Raw genomic sequence first — 22,931 nt, forward strand, 5'->3', positions numbered from 1 at the left:
ATTTTAATGTACAATTTTAAATTTGAAACATTCAATTAATGATTTGCAAGTGCACATTTGGTATTTTGTGGTAATCTCTTGGCAAATAAAGTAACGTCAAGACGTCACGTGACGTGTCACATAGAGGGTGTTCCAAGCCCCTGTCACACTGAGGTCTGTTGTATAGGTGAATGTAAACAGCACCCTCAGTTATTGTGATCATTTCATAGCTTGTGTTACTGCTAATAACTAGAAACCAGTGCCTACGAGCTTTAATTTGTACGCTAAAGGTATGTTCTTACCAACAGTTGGTTTATACTCAGGTGTATTTGTTGTCTTTTGTTTCTTATTCACTGATCGCTATGTGAAATGTTTAATTTCCAGCACTGAAGTTCATTATGTGATCGAATATCAGTTTTGCTGTTAATAAATCATCAAAATTACGGCCAATGCTGACCTTCCCTCTAATTTTATTTATCATATGGTCGCTGTACACACAGCACACTATGGAGTCGCCAATCAAAATTTTACTTTATTACAGTTTAAGTGTGTATTAATATTCTTTAGTTTTCTGGAAAGTAGATCATGTGCAACAAATGTGTATGTTTGCAGAGGTTGGCGAGTATAGAAGAAACAAGTCAGGGTTGTAGGTTCACGTTTCACTGGGGCGATTGTAGTGGGGAAGCCAGTGTAGTATCAGATGAGGCTCTCGCATGGATTATGTAGTCAAGACAAGACGACCCTGAATGGGGAAGAAAGATTTGTGCCCTTCATGCAGATTAGAAATGATGTGCTTTGAATTTGATATGTTGAAAAGAGAAATACAATGGTAGATGGTAAATGGGAAATGGTAGCAAGTAATAAGCAAAAGGAGGAAACCTGAGAAATCACCTTAAGAATTCAAGTTAGCAATAAAAATGATGTGTTATCTAGAATACAAGTAGAGCCTCAACCAGTTTTTGAACAAAGCAGAGAGCAATGACTTAGTTTTAAAGTCCATAGAAAAGCCAGGTAAAAAAAGAATCCTGCTGCTAGGTAGCAGTCACGGGAGTGGTGTGGAAAAGCTACTGGAAAAGCTACGCACAGAATACCAGGGCACAAGCATAATGAAACCCTGTGTCAAGTTTAGCCAGGTGACAGAACATAGGGGCCCTGCGCAGAAATTTTGATGAAGAGAATCATGCACTTAAAGTATGGGGAGCAGAAAACGGCATGGGTAGCAACTTAATAAAGAGTCTGGTAAAAAGGTGACCTGGAGGAAAGAGGAGTAGAACTAGCACACAATTGTGTGGGGTTTATGGGGGTTTCTCAGTGCCATGACCAGCTCTGGATTAACATGGCTGTTAGCTGTGTAAATGAAGAGCTGAGTGGATGTCTTGACTCCAATATCATTTCTCTGTCATGCCTGTTGCTGCAATTGGGAAACTGAGATATACTAATCATGGCGTGCACTTTAATTGGAGGGGAAGGACACACTAGCTGAGCATCTTGCAGGAAGTGTAAGAGGGCAGCACAAGCACTAAAGTCAAAATCCCTGCAATTACTGTTGTCAGTGGGCATATTTTTTGGGTTAAAGCATGTTATAGAAAGACACAGTTGAAATAAATTAGAACAGGACAGTAAGATATGAAATAGTTACCATAAAAGTAATTTCTTTTATCGAAACATTAGGGACTTTAAAAACAAGATAGATGGGCTTCTTGTAGACCTAGAAGATGTGGAAAATTCTAAAGTGTGTATTCTGTGCCTCTGAACACCATTGCAGCCAAAGGGATGGTGAAGTTGAATACCAAGAATTTTAGACTAGTATCATTTTCATGTAAAGCTAACATTGAAAAAGTAGAAGTTGCAACATATGTAAAAGTTGAAAGTAATGTTGAAACAAATATTTTCATGTAGATCAGAATGTAGCAGCCTGTGCATGCAAGTTGTACCTGCAGAATACTTCTCTGGTAATTTCAACAGCCTTAAGATCTCCTTTAAGAAAATTTCAACTACAAGAAATTTAGATGCATTATTGAGCTCCCGGTCAAACAAGAAAAACACAGGTTTCTTAAAAGATACACACACGAAAAATTAACTAGAATCAGTATTTGGGCGTTTGAATCTAATTTCAGTAGTCAATTTTCCAACTTGTGTGTAGTAAGTAAATTGTCAAGTAGTATGTACATCCTGACAAATTAATAATGTAGATAACAAGATTAAAACTCCATAGGATATTGTCAAATGAGACAGTACAACTAATCAATGTACAAGATACCATAACAATTAAATGACAATATCGCGGTTTAATTGGTAAGTTGTGAGTACTTATTACTTTCTCAATGCAGAAATAAAAATAGGATTAAATGGTTCACTCAAACAAGCAAGAAGGATACCTTGAAACTGTCATTCCACAGAACTTTAAGCAAATAGAAGTAGCACTATTATCCTTCAGGTAAGTAACAGAATTGTAAAAATTCTCAGAAAATAAATGCTAGTCTGGTGTTGATGGGATTACAAACGGAATTCTGAAAAATTGTTCCAAGTTAATAAGTAATGTCCTTCGTGATATATGTAATGCATCACTGGTGCAGGAAATTTTTCCAGACAAGTTAAAGCATCCAGTTGTTAAACCACTTTATAAGAAATGTGACAAAAATTGTCAGCCAGTTTCCTTATTGATACCTTTTCCCAAAATATTTGAAAAAGCAATGTACTCCTGAGTAGTCTCACATTTATGTAGAAACAATTTACTTAGCATATCACAATCTGGATTTCAGAAGAGTTGTTCAACTGAGAATGCTATTATACATTTACTCACCAAATCTCACAAGCCTTAAATATAGTCATCTGGTTTATTTTTTGATCTTTCCATGGCATTTGCTTGTGTAGATCATGTTATACTCTTGGAAAAACTAGTCTGAATCATACTTACACTGGAAAATGTGCTAAACAATTCAGACTAAGTTGGAAGGGTAGAGGATTCTAATGAGAGGGGAGAAATCAATGGGAAATCCACAGGGTTCAATTGTGGGGTCCCCTCGTATTCTTCATGTGTGATCTTCCACTTAACATTCAACAAGCAGACTTGGTGCTTTTTGCAGATATTACAGGTGTTATAAATTCCATTAGAGGGAAAGCAACAGAAGAGAGTGTAATGACTTTTTCAAAGAATTATTAAGTAGTTCTCTGAAAATGGTCTCACCCTAAATTTTCAGAACACACACTGTATTCAATTATGTACAAAAAATAGTCATACCAGCAACTGATGTAGCACATAAACAGGAGACAGTCAATAGTGTAGAATGCTCCAAATTTTTGGGTGTACATGCTGATGAAAACTGAAAGAAGCATATCACTGCACTTCTCAAACAATCAAGTTCAGCTACTTTTGGTCTTTGTACAATTGCCCATCTCGAAAACAAACGTATCAATCACTTGACATATTTTGCATATTTCCACTCAGTGACATCTTATGGAACAGTGTTATGTGGTAACTCCCCACTTACAAAGAAAACATTGTTTACAGAAAGGTGGGCAGTAAAAATCACATGTGGTGTTCACCCATGCTCTCCATGTAGTTGCCTCTTCAAGAAGCTAGGCACTTTTACTGCACCGTCACAATACATGACCTCCTCCTCCTCCTCAAGGATTAGACTATTGCTTGTTCTGAATTCACAAAAATCCTTTTGGCTTGTAGTTCTGGATTGTCTGGGGAAGTCTCTTACTTGCTACTCTCATGAGGAGTTGTCTCCAATCTTCACAATACTTGTGGATTTATTTTTTACATATATGCATATATTTGCTACTGAAATTTCTAATAAATAATACCTCAATTTGAGAAGAACAGCAACTTTCATACCTATAATGCTAGAGGAAATAATGAACTTTTTTCTTCATTATTAATGCTGTCAGTTGTTAAAGGGAAAAAATAAGTAACAAAACTGTCTGATCATTTGTCCAATAATGTAAAACATCTGACAGGTAGGAAAGCAAGTTTTAAATCTAACCTAAAATCACTTCTCTTGGACAACTTATTCCATGGACAAGTCAAATTTCCACTTAAAAACTCTTACCGAGAAAAAAAAAAAAAAAAACAACACCTTGCTTTTAAGTGTAGTTGCATGAGTAGGACTAAAAAAAAAGTCTTCATTTGTGTGTGTGTGTGGGGGGGGGGGGGGGGGGCAGAGTGAGTGTTTCTGATGAAGGCTGTGTCTGAAAGCTTGTGTGTGTCTTAATTGTGATTGTCTGCAACTTAGTGTCATCTTGAAGTTAAGTAGCAATCTATCTTTTCCTACATTGTTGATATTCCAAGCTAGAGTTTCCATTGTTGGATGAAGAAAAAAATTATAGTGTGAATTTACTCACCGAGATATTGATCAAATATAGTTCAGTCTTTGAGACTTGTTCAATACCACATTATAATATCAGTATAACAACTGAGCAACTGTAAATATCACTGACACATTCACAGACTTCACATAAATCCAAAAGTCTTTCAATTTCTAATTCAGCAAGGCAGACAGAATTTTAATTTGGTTACATTTAACCCTTCTCAATTGTTCTCTTTTGGGTATTTTGACTGGATTCCACTTATATGTCTGTCAGCAGGTCTTTGGATTTGTTTAGTTCTACACTGAAGCTTTCATTGCTTTGGAGCAAATTCCTAACATGGCTACTGAATCACGAGTCTTTCTCATGCTGTAGAACCCTGCCTGAGATGTAAATGTCTAAACAATCTTGCATAAAACTAATTTTATCCACAGATACTCCACCTAAAATATCACTATTTCATGTTGACTGTTCAGGTAACTTGTTTTCTTGTGGAACTTGCTAAATTAAAATATTTTCCAACCACTGTTAAAATTACTGTATATCTGTAATTACTGGTGCTACAACAGCTTTACGGTTCTCAGTTCCCTCCTCTAAGTGCTGTCACTACAGTTCCTGAGGCAGGTTGTCTACAGCATCATTTGATTACCATATTTGAGCCAAATTTCACATTTACCTTCACTCAGATTATATGCATTTGCAATTGACTATCTACCTGTGTACATACATATAAGGATAGATGGACATATGCATGTTTCACATCTCCTAAGCCACTCTACCAATTTTGACCAAACTTACATACATATCACTAACTGTTTGGAAAGAATTGCTGTGAGGAAAGAACCTCCCTCCTATTAAAAAGTTGGGGGCGAAAAATCAGTGCAGCCCAAGATGCATGAATATCCATACTTCATTCATTCATTCATTCTCAGAGAATGAAACCATTTACTTGCAAAAAACTGTACATATAATTGCAAACCTTTACAAAACTTTCTCGTTACAACCCTCACAAAATTATGAAAGAAAAAAGTTCATCGCTTACTACATTTTTGCTGTTGATGCCCTAAATCTTTCACATTATGTTTCAATTTATTAACTTCTTACTAATTGACTAAATTCATAACATTTCACAGGTAACAGCCATATATGCAATTGGATGCACCTGCAAAATTATATCATTGAAAAGGATTGGATTGGAGAGAGAGAGAGAGAGAGAGAGAGAGAGAGAGAGAGAGAGAGGAGCGGGGGGGAGCAAGGCATGGACAGGCTAATTACAGGAGGAAGGGATGAGGATGAGGAGGGGGAGGAGGAGGAGGAGGAGGAGGAGGAGGAGGAAGAGATGGGGAGGGGGAGGAGGAAGGGTTGGACAGAGGGGGTTGGAGGAGGCCAGGGGGGACGGACAGAGGCAGGGGGAAGGGGGGGATGGACAGAGGTGGGAGGGGATGGGCTAATAAAAAATTGGAATACATACATACCTGGGCAACACCAGATACTCAGCTAGTATGACAATTAGGATGTTCCCACCATTTATGTCCAGCCCATCCTTGTGATATATATTCCAATCTGAGTTTACGATTGCCCTGATTCTCACTTCAGATTTTAGGCAGTTTTCTACTCATAGTGCTATGTAGGTATTTTTATTATTAACAAATGAGACTAATTCTGCTCATTTACCATGGAAACTATGGCAGTCAGCTAGTATCTTGTTAACAGTTTTTTTCTATTAATTCAGCCGACCAGTTAATGAAATCAAGGATAGATTCATAACTTAGGGACCTGCATTATTTATAAACTTAAGTCACAACTGACAGCTGCCTGTACCTAGAGCATTCAGAAGTTGCTAGCAAAGCTTCCTTTGCATCTCTGACAAAACTACACATAGGGCACACTGGCTTTCCTTCTGGACCAGGCAGTTATTTTCCTACAGGACTCCATTAGCCACATCACAACAAAGCTTGAAATGACCAGCATACTGACAATATCCGACTGTCTGGACCTTCCAGTCCCAAAAAGTGAGGCACCCCATGCTGGCTCAGATATTCTTTCAGCAATGGGGAGTACCTCATATCTGTTGCTAAGGTTTAAGGGGACAGCCATGCATCCAGTACGGTCATTTGTCTTCTGCACCAAGATTTGTGAATCTTGGGAATGTTTGTCATTCATCCACAAGAAAAACTGCACACATCATAAATGTCAGAATGTGCATTGGCAATATACATCGCAGATCACACCGGATGTGCCACAGTCTTAGCCTCGGGTGCCTCAACACCACAGCAGCCTAATATCTGTCTACCAGTCAGCCCATCATTTCGTTTTTTCTGGACATCAATCAATTCCCTTTTATCCTCCACCACATACAAATATTCAGTAGCAAATAAGAGGATACTAACTCAAATAATTCTAGACTAAATTAAGAGTACAGTGAAACTCCTGTAATAAGAGAATAAATTAAATGACTGATTTAGAAACATGTAGTACCAAAATTATGAACTACCAAATACTGAAACAAAAATTAAAAACAATCCTTGGGAGGTTTGAGGAGGCAATTACACTATTAACATTGTTCCACAAGTTAATAGGTAATCAGTGAGTATTACACTACTGGACACAGACAGACAAATGAATAAAAATGTAAACTTCACACATCATCTGCATTTATATTTTTTATTTATGTAACAGCAATCATGAAACAAATCAATAACCTTATAAACAGTAGCACTGGTAAACAATTTCTTACTTGAGCATTAGTTTCCATATGCAAGAAAATTGCTGCCACTTTAGTGATATAATAGCAGTTGCATGTGAAAACACTCAGATTCCTGTGGCATCATTCAGATGATGCCTCTTTTAGCCATGCCACTACAGTCGAAGCCACTTTGATATCCACTTATGTTCCTCCACCACTGATTAACCTCATTTCACTGCCACCTTGTGCCTAAATTTTGAAGCACATTCCTGTATTCTGGTTTTCGTATTAGAAATTTTGCAGTTTGTGTTTCACAGTACCCAAAAATGTCTAAAAGATAATCATTAGCAACAATCATACAGTTTATTCACAATGACTGAATTAATAAATAGGGTAAAATTTTAAAATTTTATAGATGTGATGGGTCTGCAGGTCCATGTGGCACCCAGAAGGATTGATTTCTGAAAAATCATGTAGCAAATGTAGAGCAGTAAAAAAAAAATAAATGGTACTAAAAGAACTTGTCACTTTGTGTGTATTTAGAAACAAGTTATCTCCATTCTCTTTAAAATACAAGTGTGAGTTTGCGACAGCTGGGCGGAAATAATGTCACTACATCTACATACATACTCTGCAAGCCACTGTACAGTGCCACATACCACTACTTAGTCATTTCCTTTGTAGTTCCAATCTCAAATAGAGCAAGGGGAAAAGTAACCGTCTTAAAATTCTCCATATGAGCCCTAATTTCTCGTATCTTTGTGTTCCTTACACAAAATGTATATTGTCACCAGTAGAAACATTCTTATGTCTGCCTCAAACGCCGGTTCTCTAAATTTCCACTGCAAGACCTCATGAAAAGAGTGCCATCTTCCATGAAGGAAATCCCATTTGAGTTCATAAAGTATCTGCAGAATACTGTGCAGGTCAAATCTACTGGTAACAAAGCTAGCAGAATGCCTTTTGCTGTACTTTGTCAACACAAAGAATTGATCATTTTATGCTGTATAGTAAGTGCACTGCCATAACAACAAAATGATATGCAGTATGATTTTGTTCTTTACAGTGAGTACCAGGAAACTCTGATGTGTGTGTTTTTATTTAAGATAGTATGTGCCTATTTCCATGACAACATTGTGTGTATTTTAACAGGAACATGATATTACCTTTCTCTGTTCAAGTTTACTGACAGAGGTTTTACCATGCCAGTTACATGAACAAGATGGTTATATCATGAAGGTATATGATATTTCTACAATTCCATGCATGAATAAGATGTGTGGAGTAAGCAAGTGTTACTGAGCAATTAGTTACATGTGATTTGTAGTTTCGCAGCAGCTTACTTAACTCTACAAATGATGAATATTAATGGTAGTAATTTACATTCTAGGACAGGCAACATAAAAATGCACCTTAACATCTGCCAAGTGAATTTTAGACAGAGATTAACAAGTTTTCTGGTGATAGTATAATTTCAGCTTGACTGCAGCTTTCAATAAAGGAACATGAATATCCATTCATAAAATATATTAGTGTCCTAGTGCATTTGCACAAAGCATAGCTCCAAACTTCAGAATAAAAGTGCTTCAATATTTTGTCTTATTTAACAAATGTGCAAACCATGACCGAAAATATTAGCTTTCGAATGAGCATCCAACAATAACAATAACATTAAAACTGTACTTTTGGGAACGTGGTATACATACTGAAGACTCTTAACCACCAGTAGTTTCACTCAAAACTAGTATGATATATCTAATGTATCAGATTTCTTAATTGGGGTTGATACACCCCTCAACAAGTATTTTAAAATTTACTTTTGTTATCCAAAAGCAGTCTGCAAATGGATTTTTGTTTACGAGTGTTACTTCAATCATAAGTGTGTTTGATGCCTCTGACATTACTGCACAACACCCACTTCAAAATCTAGCTTCTTTTTCTTCTTCCCCTTCTTCACTGGATTTCCAGCTCAATTTTAATGCCATAACCTGAATGACAACATTGTCTGTCCAAATAACCTGACCTGACAGCACACTAAAAATGGTGCAACTAAAATTTTGACAGTTGAATGTGGAAACAGCAGCACACAGTGCCATTGCTGTATCAGCTATCACACCACCTGCTGTGGCCTCACTTTAGTAGCATGGGGGCCACCCGGTTTAAAGGTTTCTTGAATAGTTAAGCAGATTTCTACCCAAACGTCAGTTTCAACACTGTATGCTTTACTAGACATGACAATACCAGAAACAATAAGCCTTGTCTGTGTCCAATCTTTGCACTGGCTTATCCAGTCAGTTTTAAGTGGACCTATAGTTTGATGTTGACATCAAAGCTCACACCGTGAATAGGTAAATAGAATGCACAGCAAATGAAATTCACTGGCGTCCCATGTATTTGCAAACTTTTTTTTTCCTTTCTATTTCATGAAACTCAGATTAAATTATAACATGAGGCATTATATCTTTTATAATTGCCAGCTGAATTATTTTTTCCGTTTATCTGGTAACTTTTAGTTTGAAAGTGCATATCATGGCATTTTAACTGGCACATTGGTGACGTAATTTCTTATTTTCTGACAATATACCTGAAGCAAACTAACAAAAAAGCTGAATTAACTCTTCTTTAATGACATCTTACACTCTGTATCATCCTCTCTAGTAACTTTGTAGAAATTAATAAATCTTCGTGGATGCCAATATCTGGGATACTACGTTAGTTGTTCCTGTAATATATCTGAAATTAGTAGAAACTTAACTACATAATAACCAATTTCAATTTATTTTAACTTCAAAATATGTTATGCCTTCGAGTTCATACAACTCGAAACTCCGTCACCACATCCATTCATGTAAGATCACAAATCTCCATTTTGGATTCACTAAGTCACATTTTGTCCAGACACAAAGTTACAAAATGTTACCTAAACAACATTAATGTCAAATTGTTTTAGTACCCTTGTTTACCTTGTAGTACACAAACAGGGGTAACTCCCCACAACAGAAAATGACAACCAAAAAATGGAAGCTTTCAAAATTATTTGAGTGTGACCTATTCCAAAACAGTATAAATCACTTTAAGAAAGAGCCTTGATATTGTGGTTTTTCTTTAATACAAAGTGGAAGAATGGAAACAGTCCATTCTAATCACCCAGTAATAAACACTTCGGTTGACTTATTTTTTTAATTCTTTCATATTTTGTTTCAAAACTATCTTGATTGCTTCCCCTTTTTCCACAGAATAGAATATTCATAATCAGTGGGCCTCTTTTTTATGAAGCTATTAAATGCATGAATTCACTACATGAGATCATAAAGATAATGTATGTATGTTGATTTTATGATTACAATTGTTGAAAAATTTAGTTTGATCCAAAATAAGATTAGAGTGAACAATGAAAGTTTATAGTGCAGCCACAGTTTTATGAAGATGGTGTCATATGAACAATTACATGACAACCAATTCAAAAATTTTGTAGATGATTTGAAAGAAACAAATGAGGTTAATTTGTCAAAAGATTTTTGCTTTCCCTTTTACATATTCCTGTAGCAGCATAGTGACATTTGATAAGCTTGAATTATTCTATTCCAAACAAGTTTTAACCATATTATGCTATGATAGAAGGATTTTTTCCATGCCTCACTTACTGCTGTGACTTTTTGATTGTAAAATCTACATACTCCTGCTAGATTCCATTATTTACACAAAATCAGAAAGAACTGGAGAGCTGGCACTCAGATTCTGTTTTCCTTGTTGACACATGAATCTCTGCAGCTTGTGTACCTTTTCTTATGAACTACTTGGAGCTGATATAGAAACTGAATGGCAATAAGACATCGTTCACGTGTCTATGTACATCTATCACCATCTATAATATCCTAAGTTGAGCCCTTTCACCAGTTATGAGAGGATAAATAGTAACAAAATATGCACTGTAATCAGCTAACATGTCCTTACGAACACACACCACTAGTACATGTAGGTGTCAATACAACAAATGCATTATCAACATAGAACTAATCCATCACAAAAAAGTGGTGCATAGTCCCATACAAATGTTACATGTATATCTCTCCTCAATACCTGTTTTGCTATGTAATATCAAAGAGGATATTGTGATAGATGAATCTGTACTGTAATGTTTAATATCCATAGTTAATAAAATTATTGTATTTCACCTAAGGGAGCCATACAATGTAATCAAAAATCACTAACTACAAAAAAAGTTTAAAACTTGTAAGAGGCATCAAATTCTGTCCTTGTCTATATTTTCACCGATTTTCCATATTAAAACAAATATCATGTATGAGACTTCCTGGCAGATTAAAACTGTGTGCCCGACCGAGACTCGAACTCGGGACCTTTGCCTTTCGCGGGCAAGTGCTCTACCATCTGAGCTACCGAAGCACGACTCACGCCCGGTACTCACAGCTTTACTTCTGCCAGTATCCGTCTCCTACCTTCCAAACTAAGCCATGTCTCCGCAATATCCTTTCTTTCAGGAGTGCTAGTTCTGCAAGGTTCGCAGGAGAGCTTCTGTAAAGTTTGGAAGGTAGGAGACGGATACTGGCAGAAGTAAAGCTGTGAGTACCGGGCGTGAGTCATGCTTCGGTAGCTCAGATGGTAGAGCACTTGCCCGCGAAAGGCAAAGGTCCCGAGTTCGAGTCTCTGTCGGGCACACAGTTTTAATCTGCCAGGAAGTCTCATCAGCGCACACTCCGCTGCAGAGTGAAAATCTCATTCTGGAAATATCATGTATATTTAATTCACACTACACTGAATCAATTGCTCAGATGAGGAGGCAGTGTCCCTTTAAGAATGCACATTTCTGTGACACGCTGTATAATAGCCATTTTGGTGTTGTTGTGGTCTTCAGTCCTGAGACTGGTTTGATGCAGCTCTCCATGCTACTCTATCCTGTGCAAACTGCTTCATCTCCCAGTACTTACTGCAAACTACATCCTTCTGAATCTGCGTAATGTATTCATCTCTTGGCCTCCCTCTACGATTTTCTGCATCCCTTCTTCTAGTCAAGTTGTGCCACAAATTCCCCTTCTCCCCAATTCTATTCAGTACCTCCTCATTAGTTATGTGATCTACCCATCGAATCTTTAGCATTCTTCTGTAGCACCACATTTCGAAAGCTTCTATTCTCTTCTTGTCCAAACTATTTATTGTCCATGTTTCACTTCCATACATGGCTACACTCCATACAAATACTTTCAGAAACGACTTCCTGACACTTAAATCTATACTCAATGTCAACAAATTTCTCTTCTTCAGAAACGCTTTCCTTGTCATTGCCAGTCTACATTTTATATCCTCTCTACTTCGACCATCATCAGTTATTTTGCTCCCCAAATAGCAAAACTCCTTTACTACTTTAAGTGTCTCATTTCCTAATCTAATTTCTTCAGCATCACCCGACTTAATTCGACTATATTCCATTATCCTCTTTTTTTTTGTATTTTTGGTATTAGTATGTGAAATTTCTCTATGTATAAAAATATCGAAAACAAAATGTGGTTATGTCACATCCATTGTGTTTCATGTGGCCCTCTGAAAAGGTTTGTACAGGAACGAAGGAAGCAAGTTCAGCGTTCCATAGCTAGTCAATGATGACAATCATAGATGAAACAGATTCAGACTGAACAAAGCTGGGGACAAAACGGGGCACAGTCTATTTTAACTGCATCACCACAAAATTTGGCTTTGGTGATAAGCAGCAGCTACAGAAAATATAAATCATGATGGTGCTCCTCCCGAAAACAAGTTCAGTGCACCATCTATCATTAGAGAACAATTTGTGAACTTTTCAGAAACAGCATGTCCTGGACAAGAGAAAAAAAAATTACATTAAGCATTATACAAGTGAATCTACAACCATTCTCACTGTACAATACTATCTAATGTAATGGCAGGGGTGAATGCAAATACATCACTGAAGTGTTCTATTAAACACATTGAATACAATACAATGCAATGTATAAGGGTGCATTGATTAGTGATATCAACATGTCATGGTACAAGACTAATCTGTAGTGTAACTTGTGGTCTAGGTCGGCTGAAAAGTGATAAGAAAGTTGTCACTTCACATAGCCAATAAACGTGTCATAACAACACGCGGTCACACACACACACACACACACACACACACACACACACACACACACACACACACACGAGACACCCGCGCGCACACGAGACACACACACATGCACGCACGCACGCACGCACACGAGACACACACACACACACACACACACACACACGCACGCACGCACGCACGCACACGAGAGACACACACACACACACACGCACGCACGCACGCACACGAGAGACACACACACACACACACGCACGCACGCACGCACACGAGAGACACACACACACACGCACGCACGCACGCACACGAGAGACACACACACACACGCACACGCACGCACGCACGCACGCACACGAGAGACACACACACACACGCACGCACGCACGCACGCACACGAGAGACACACACACACACGCACGCACGCACGCACACGAGAGACACACACACACACGCACGCACGCACGCACACGAGAGACACACACACACACGCACGCACGCACGCACACGAGAGACACACACACACACGCACGCACGCACACGAGAGACACACACACACACGCACGCACGCACACGAGAGACACACACACACACGCACGCACGCACACGAGAGACACACACACACACGCACGCACGCACGCACACGAGAGACACACACACACACACACACACACACACACACACACACACACACACACACACACACACACACGCACGCACGCACACGAGAGACACACACACACACACACGCACGCACGCACGCACACGAGAGACACACACACACACACACACACACACACACACGCACGCACGCACACGAGAGACACACACACACACACACACACACACACACACACACACACACACACACACACACGCACGCACGCGAGACACACACACACACACACACACACACACACGCACGCACGCACACGAGAGACACACACACACACACACACACACACACACACACGCACACGAGAGACACACACACACACACACACACACACACACACACGCACGCACGCACGCACGCACGCACGCACACGAGACACACACACACACACACGCACGCACACGAGAGACACGCACACACACGCGCGCACACTAGAGACACGCACACACACGCGCGCACACTAGAGACACGCACACACACGCGCGCACACGAGAGACACGCACGCACACGCGCGCACACGAGAGACACGCACGCACACGCGCGCACACGAGAGACACGCACGCACACGCGCGCACACGAGAGACACGCACGCACACGCGCGCACACGAGAGACACGCACGCACACGCGCGCACACGAGAGACACGCACGCACACGCGCGCACACGAGAGACACGCACGCACACGCGCGCACACGAGAGACACACACACGCGCACACGAGAGACACACACACGCGCACACGAGAGACACACACACGCGCACACGAGAGACACACACACGCGCACACGAGAGACACACACGCGCGCACACGAGAGACACACACGCGCGCACACGAGAGACACACACGCGCGCACACACGAGAGACACACACGCGCGCACACGAGAGACACACACGCGCGCACACGAGAGACACACACGCGCGCACACGAGAGACACACACGCGCGCACACGAGAGACACACACGCGCGCACACGAGAGACACACACGCGCGCACACGAGAGACACACACGCGCGCGCACACGAGAGACACACACGCGCGCGCACACGAGAGACACACACGCGCGCACACGAGAGACACACACGCGCGCACACGAGAGACACACACGCGCGCACACGAGAGACACACACGCGCGCACACGAGAGACACACACGCGCGCACACGAGAGACACACACGCGCGCACACGAGAGACACACACGCGCGCACACGAGAGACACACACGCGCGCACACGAGAGACACACACGCGCGCACACGAGAGACACACACGCGCGCACACGAGAGACACACACGCGCGCACACGAGAGACACACACGCGCGCACACGAGACACACACACGCGCGCACACGAGAGACACACACGCGCGCACACGAGAGACACACACGCGCGCACACGAGAGACACACACGCGCGCACACGAGAGACACACACGCGCGCACACGAGAGACACACACGCGCGCACACGAGAGACACACACGCGCGCACACGAGAGACACACACGCGCGCACACGAGAGACACACACGCGCGCACACGAGAGACACACACGCGCGCACACGAGAGACACACACGCGCGCACACGAGAGACACACACGCGCGCACACGAGAGACACACACGCGCGCACACGAGAGACACACACGCGCGCACACGAGAGACACACACGCGCGCACACGAGAGACACACACGCGCGCACACGAGAGACACACACGCGCGCACACGAGAGACACACACGCGCGCACACGAGAGACACACACGCGCGCACACGAGAGACACACACGCGCGCACACGAGAGACACACACGCGCGCACACGAGAGACACACACGCGCGCACACGAGAGACACACACGCGCGCACACGAGAGACACACACGCGCGCACACGAGAGACACACACGCGCACACGAGAGACACACACGCGCACACGAGAGACACACACGCGCACACGAGAGACACACACGCGCACACGAGAGACACACACGCGCACACGAGAGACACACACGCGCACACGAGAGACACACACGCGCACACGAGAGACACACACGCGCACACGAGAGACACACACGCGCACACGAGAGACACACACGCGCACACGAGAGACACACACGCGCACACGAGAGACACACACGCGCACACGAGAGACACACGCACACACGAGACACACGCACACGAGACACAGGTAACAGGATCATCTACACCCCAAAAACCCCAAATTCCTGCAGTGGTTCCAACACTAACAGTTAAATTATATTAGTGAAACCAATGAAGTCTCATTTTATTACTGTTGTAATAGCTGGGTTTGAGTCCCCATGGAGTATAATCTTGCCATCCCATCACTAACACCTGGTATGTCTTGTAGGCAGGCTGTCTGCAGTATATGAGCTTATCTATGAGTAATCAGGTCTATATTGGTAGGATGGGTGAAATTGAACATACAATACCACTTGTCTGCTTTGATCTGTGCTACATTTTGTGTCATGGTGGTATAGCATGTTTGCCGAGTGTGTGTTGGAATATGTGGTGCTGGGCTCTAGTGTGGGACATTTATGTTTCTAAATTGTGTTTTTTTTTTTTTTTACAGATATTAGGCTCATTGAGTTTTGTTTGTGATGATAGTGATAATGGAAGAGTGTGGCAGTTACAGCAAAGTTTCATTTTGGAAATTAAATTTTGTGTTGTGTTAATTATAGTTGCGATAAAGTTGATAAGTCGGTCCCTGTATGTCACAATGGGGGACAGCATGTTGAGCACGACTAAATTCCTAGACTTATTTGTATGAATTACCAAGCACACAAAGTATTAAGTTTGTGGAGAAGGTATGAGAATGACCAAAGTTGCTGCATTTTGACCCAGGAACCAGTATATGTGGTGGTGGTGGTGGTGGTGGTGGTGGTGGATAGTGTTCTGTACGAAAGAGTTCCTGGTCTGAGAATTCTAGGCTTCCTGGTTACGAGATTGTGTTGATGAAATATTGTTTTTGCTATCACAAGACAGCTAGTTTGGTGCATCATCTGAGTTGGTAGGTATTTTGTATGGTTTTTTTCTATTTAATATGTATGGTATCTGCATAATTGTTTCATGTATAGACAAATTAGTTTTAGCATAATTTTCTATGAACTTTTTGGTTGTGTTGTTAACAGTTGGCGATTACTTTGGATTGAGATTGGTAAAGGTATCAGTGTGTTTCACCTGCATGGGGTGGAGTCATGTTTTAAAGTGTTAGTTATATGAAGAAGTTTTGATTTTGTGGTACCATGGACAGATTGATGTCGTCCATACTGTCTTACATTAGTATTCATGATTTTTCACTTTGTGTATCTGTCATGTCTTTGGCTTTTATTAGTGAGATGTTGCTTTTGATTTTTGTGTACATATCAGTCTTTAAAACTGAGCTACGTGGGTCACCATAGGTTGTCAATACTGAGTTTTGTTAGGTTTTGCAATTTTCAACAGTTGTGTAGCACAACTTTTAACATTTTTTGTATTGATATTGACCTTTCCAGCTGAGCAATAAAGGTCAACTCAGGTTGTCAATATCATGTTTTATTATCTTTTGACGTTTTCCCTGTAACTCGTTTTGTTGCTGCATTTATATATTCCAGTACTAATGTGATTTTGCAGTTACATTCCACAATAGTATCTCCCCCACTACAAATTCCATTTCTGACAGCTGTCACATTAGTTTGTTTATTATTAAGTATTTGCATGACTTTTATATTTCGTGTTTATAGTTGGGTGCCATGGAAGTACTGGTTGCTATCTCGAAATCTTTCGTGTTGCACCTTGGTACGGCATTACTGGTCAAAGCTGACCAGTGATATTGTACACCCTGGTTTATCCTGCTGTATTCCATCAACACATGTGATGGAGTTTTGCCAGCAGGCCAAACCAACAATGGCAATGCGTCCATCAATTTAAACAAGCTCATGTCGAACATTCTTGTATAAGCGGTCCACAGATGAGTAAAATTACTGTTACTACAACTGTGTGCCTTCAGCATTTGTGTTATTTTGTGTTTGAAGAACTGTAGGAGACAAAGAATTTGGATGTGTGTCCATTCAGCAATAAGATACTCAAGAGATGGAGCACATGTTTGGAAACAACAACAACAACAACAACAACGCATCAGCTTTTCAAACACACCAATCTAGCATTTGCTTAAAGTGATTTAGGGAAAACATGTAATCCAAGCCCTGTTATTTTTATGAGAATTTGGACCATATTACTTTCAAATTTATGTGAAGTCCAAGCATTCATGCCCACTATGATTTTAGTATTGACCAAAAACTAAAATCATAATGGGACTGAATGCTTGTTAGCCTCTTCTTACATCAAATGTAGTAATACCAAAACTGTACTGATTGCAAAATCTTATTTGTGAGCAGAGCCGCACAGGATTAGCCAAGCGTTCTAAGGTGCTGCAGTCATGGCCTGTGCGACTGGTCCCGGCAGATGTTTGAGTCCTCCCTCGGGCATGGGTTTGTACTTAGAATAATTTAGGTTAAGTAGTGTGTAAGCTTAGGGACTGATGACCTTAGCAGTTAAGTCCCATATGATTTCACACACATTCGAACATTTGTGTGTGCATAAACTCTAAACTAGAATGATTTAATAGTTGCAGCCACAGTACACAATTATTCACAAGCATTCACAGTGTTTCCCTTCTGCTCTTTAAAGGGTGCTAGTACAGTTCCACAATGTCACACTTATTTCTCTTTGTCAAAATCATATTCACTTCATTCAATGCTTCTCTTCAGCATTCAAAACCACTGGCAGTTGAGAACATTTATTCAGCCAGGACAACACATCTTCATACTTAAAAATGTGCCTTTTTAAAGTACAGTCTTTGGGCGCAGCAGAAGGGAGATTATGACACAATATCCTGAGAAAAAATAATGTCCCACAGGGCAAAATCAGGGTTAAAATGAATATAGTCAAGAACTTTCAAGCCTATTGCATCAGAACAGTCATTTAAAATTATTCCCTGGCGTTCAGTAAAACTGTCTTGGAGAATTCATTTGATGATGTACATAAGGTTGTGCAAATATCTTTAAGTGTGATGCCCACAAATACCTGATTTTTTCTAACAACATTAAGATCCTGCAGGCTTGTGTTAATCACAAATTCAGATCAGCTTATGGACTTCTCACTGGTGATATGATATACTGGTTTTCTTCAAATAGTTTGACTGCAGCAAGATTCTCTTCATAATCACTGACCTGAGAAGAATATTTACAGCACTTCATTTACCCACTTTCATTAACTTGTACCTACTTAACTATGTGGATATGGTGATGCAATGTGTACAGCCTCATAAGAGCCCAGCATACTATTCTGGTAGCAATTTTCCCCCAACAGCACTCAATTATACAGAGCTGCACATGTCTGTCTTTAATTGTGACATATCTAAATTTTAACATATGAAAAATTTCTGCAGAACTTACAGTTATGTAGTCTCTCACCCACCCCCTTACTATTTTTCATAGTTTACATACCAAAAGCACAACAAAATATTTTGGTAATTTGTCTATAATGTAATATAACTTTTTCAGCTCAACTGAATCTACTGATATCAAAAATGTTCGCTCCATTCAGTAACATAACGACACAGTGCACAAAGGTATGTGATTGTGCAAAAAATGACAGAACACTGACAATATGTCATCTACATTTATATTAGGTTTGGAATGTAGGCTGTGGCAACAAACTGATCTGTTGATAGCCTTAGACCCAGGTCAGGTTGGAAAACGACAATTTGTGGGTTGGCAAAGCCAACAAATGTTAATACAGAATCTTTGATGTCATGGCATATTGATCTGCAGCTTAGGCAAAGATCTAAGCTAACTTGAAAGTTGATAGTACATATGCAAGTTATGTAAGCAGTATCTAACCTTTCAGTTAATCCACTTTTCCTATTTTGCAGTTTTATTTATAACAAAAATTATGTTAAATATGTGACAAATGTAAACTTTAGGCAATGACACTAAATTTCTGATGACAACCTTTATGTTGTATTCACATTCATTGGTTTCACCAACTGTCAATCAAATTTTCATCCTCCAACTAAATAAGATCCTGAGCTACACTACAGCTATGTCACCACTACTAAGATTTCAAGACAAGACACTACCACACACTAAATGCACATGTACCAACATGCTGATAACTTGTGTCTTTATCCTCACACCACATAACATTTCTAGTATGGTATGTTTGATACAGGGTGTTTATAAATTAGTTGTGCTACAGTAACATTTGTCTATGAAAAGGTAAATAACTTACAGAAATGTTCAATACAGCAAAACATATTCCAGTTTTATTTACAAATTTCAGTGTTACTATCTTTTGTAGTGAGACAAATGTCCTATTTGTAATTAGTTTCCTGCCAAATCCTATCAAGCAAATCTATGTATGAAGACAACTGTGTGTTATTTGTTGTCACACCTCACTAACATTTCCCAGAAGTAGAGGAACAAACACTGCCTTTAACGAAACTCCATACACAGCAGTCTATTGAGGTTAAATCAGATGATCGTGTTAACATTATTCTGCACTGTCCAGTCCAAGTCAGGACATTCCTACAGAGATAAGTAACAGTTCCAATTTGTAGTATTTGAATACCTTGCACACTATAACTAAGCATATTCTATTCTAAGCTGGTATGTCTCCGTTTATCTGGACTACAAATTTAAGACTGCCAACCTTGTTCAATTGCTGCATCAGATATTGCTGACCGACTGACTGGCTTCCTGTGTGATACATGGCCACTTTTGGTGAAATGATTGTACCAATTAATAACAGTTTGTCTTTGAGATGGTGGCTTGCAGTGTTTAGTCCTGAAATATCTCTGAAATCTAGTAGGCCTAGTAGATTTAAACTGATGAAACGACAAACAGAACATGCTCTACAGCCTTATAAGACTCCATGATGACTGTTGCAGTAACTCAATTACACATGTAACCTAGTGGGAACATCAGGAAGGCAGAAATAAAACTTTATGATACAGTGCATTTAGTATTGTTTCGGACATTTCTGTAAGTTATTTAGCCTTTTCACAATGCTCTTGCATAACTTATTTGTAAACATCCTCTATTTTTTACTCGTTAATACATTTTAACCCCACCCCCAATTAGACGTAAATAAAAATAAACAGAAACTGCTATGTATAAGATGATAAATTCAACAATGAAACTTCTGTGTGTCTCTGATCTACTTTTAATTCAAGCACACACTACAAAGAACCAAAACTTAAAACATGCCACAATGTTGTGACTCACCCGTATGATTCAAATTCCATAACCGAATGTTCAAAGGCCGTCGTCATTGTCATGGCTTGACAGTGGTGACACGGGAGATGGCACACCCACTGCTTCCAATAATATGCTGTCAACCAACTGTTCTGTTGCAGTTTCATCCCAGTCATGTGGAAAACTAGTTTCTGCGATTTTAGAGACATTTGAATTTTCCACTGGGGGTGAAAATTTATTACAGGAGACATTTAATGGAACATTTTGTTCAAAATCTTGTGCTAAATTACTCTGTTTTTTATCATCTCGGCTGGGTTCAATATGTGCAAACTTGTCTGGCTCTTCTGAGGCAGTGATGGCACTGACATCTTCACTACCACCATTTGTTGTACAAGGAATCTCCTCAGGGTGACCATGGCACTGTGTCGTCTCCCCTACATGGAGGTGGTTTTCTTTAGAATCACTTGACATTTTTTCCAATAGTGCTGCGTACTTTGAAATTGCCAGAATATATCAACAATTAATTATTATGGCCTGGCTTATTCGACCACTTTGCACCTAAAATTATGGGTACCTCAAGTACGTGTGTATCCGAAAGTACAATACAGATAATTGCATTCACATAAAAATGTTGCAATCAATCATACTTGTTAAGAGCAACAATATGATCATTTATCTTGGGTCGATTTTTAATTTTATTCGCCACCACTTTAAAAATGAGAAATTAAGGTAGTTTACATCTGACAATGACGAGGAGAGAGAATCTGGTACGAGCCTTCTTAAGGAACCATCTCTTACTTCTATTCAAACAAATAATTTTCCAGCCTGTATATTTTAGTTGCTTTTTTATGGTGGAACATACCTGAGGTCGTACGATTCATGCCTGATGAAAGTCACCAGTTCTCTGTTTCAAACTGGGCACGTTTCTTGGAACAAATGCTCCTGCTATTGGAAGGCGTAACGCATTTTCCACTTCGTCCAGTGGTGTCTATTTCGCGTCTTTACCTTCGAAATTACGAGAGCCAGCGAATGCAGAGATTCATTTGCAGACAACGCAGCACTGTTTATATAAATATGTTTCCAAGTGTTTGGAATCGTTTAATGTTGAAATCTAATTTCGCCGGGAAAACCATTTGACTTTTCAAATCTTCTTGGATAATTTAACATGTTCCACCGATAACCATAAATTTGGCAAAAGATTTTTCCAATTCCAGCAACAGAACTTTAGCCAGACCACAACACTTCAGTTTTCCCGCAAAAAAAACAATGAATGATTGAGATTCATGACAACTCAATCCACCGCTACTGTCACTACCTTCCACCTCCCACCTTCTAATCCTTCACACAACAAAATCGATTACAAGCTTCATTACCAAAGATACTGCACACTAATAGCCAGCGTTGCCAACCCAAAAAGTATTCCTTTTAAGTGAAGTTAAAATTCCAATAATTGTTTATTATTGTCATTTACCTTCCTAAAAATCAAATTTCGAGCACTGATAACTTAAAAAGAAATTTTTTGTCATCTCCATTGCGTATTATTCTTCTTCTTCGTATTATTATTACTATTCTTGAGTGTATTTTTGTTCTGTCGTTGCAACTAGAGAAATACGTGATTTTTTTTTTCACCACACGTGTTCCTCTTTATTGAGGTAAAATATCATCAGTTCGTTAAGAATAAGTTAATTTCTATTTAAGGTGATTTTTGGTTGATTTCTCGTTTACATCGGGAAATGCCGTCTGCTAGCACATCGTTGTTTTATGCGTTAAACACTCATAATTTTCTTCTAATTTTTAGTTTTTCTGCAGTACTATGCAGTTTCTAACGCAGAAAACAACTATGTGCTAGCAGGCGGCATTTCCCGATGTAAGCGAGAAATCAACCGAAAATCACCTTTAAGTACAAATCAACTTATTCTTAACAAACACATATATAAAGGA

General features: G+C 39.9%; 1 protein-coding gene across 3 annotated transcripts in view; it reads right to left on the reverse strand.

The window, feature by feature from the left end:
* LOC126299120 (uncharacterized) overlaps positions 1-22,339 on the reverse strand; it is a 64,785-nt gene extending 42,446 nt beyond the window's left edge. Inside the window, exons 1-2 of one of the 3 annotated variants that reach the window (XM_049990820.1) lie at positions 21,021-22,320; positions 6,942-7,440 (exon numbers count right to left, since the gene is read on the reverse strand). In XM_049990820.1, the coding sequence (XP_049846777.1) occupies positions 21,051-21,461 (411 nt within the window). In that variant the 5' untranslated portion in view covers positions 21,462-22,320 and the 3' untranslated portion in view covers positions 6,942-7,440; positions 21,021-21,050. Of the gene's footprint in view, positions 1-6,941; positions 7,441-18,696; positions 18,963-21,020 lie in introns of those variants that run through there. The other 2 variants (XM_049990821.1, XM_049990819.1) reach the window with 2 other exon arrangements.
* Between the last annotated feature and the right edge of the window lie 592 nt (positions 22,340-22,931).

Source organism: Schistocerca gregaria, chromosome X, assembly GCF_023897955.1.
Source record: "Schistocerca gregaria isolate iqSchGreg1 chromosome X, iqSchGreg1.2, whole genome shotgun sequence".
NCBI lineage: Eukaryota > Metazoa > Arthropoda > Insecta > Orthoptera > Acrididae > Schistocerca > Schistocerca gregaria.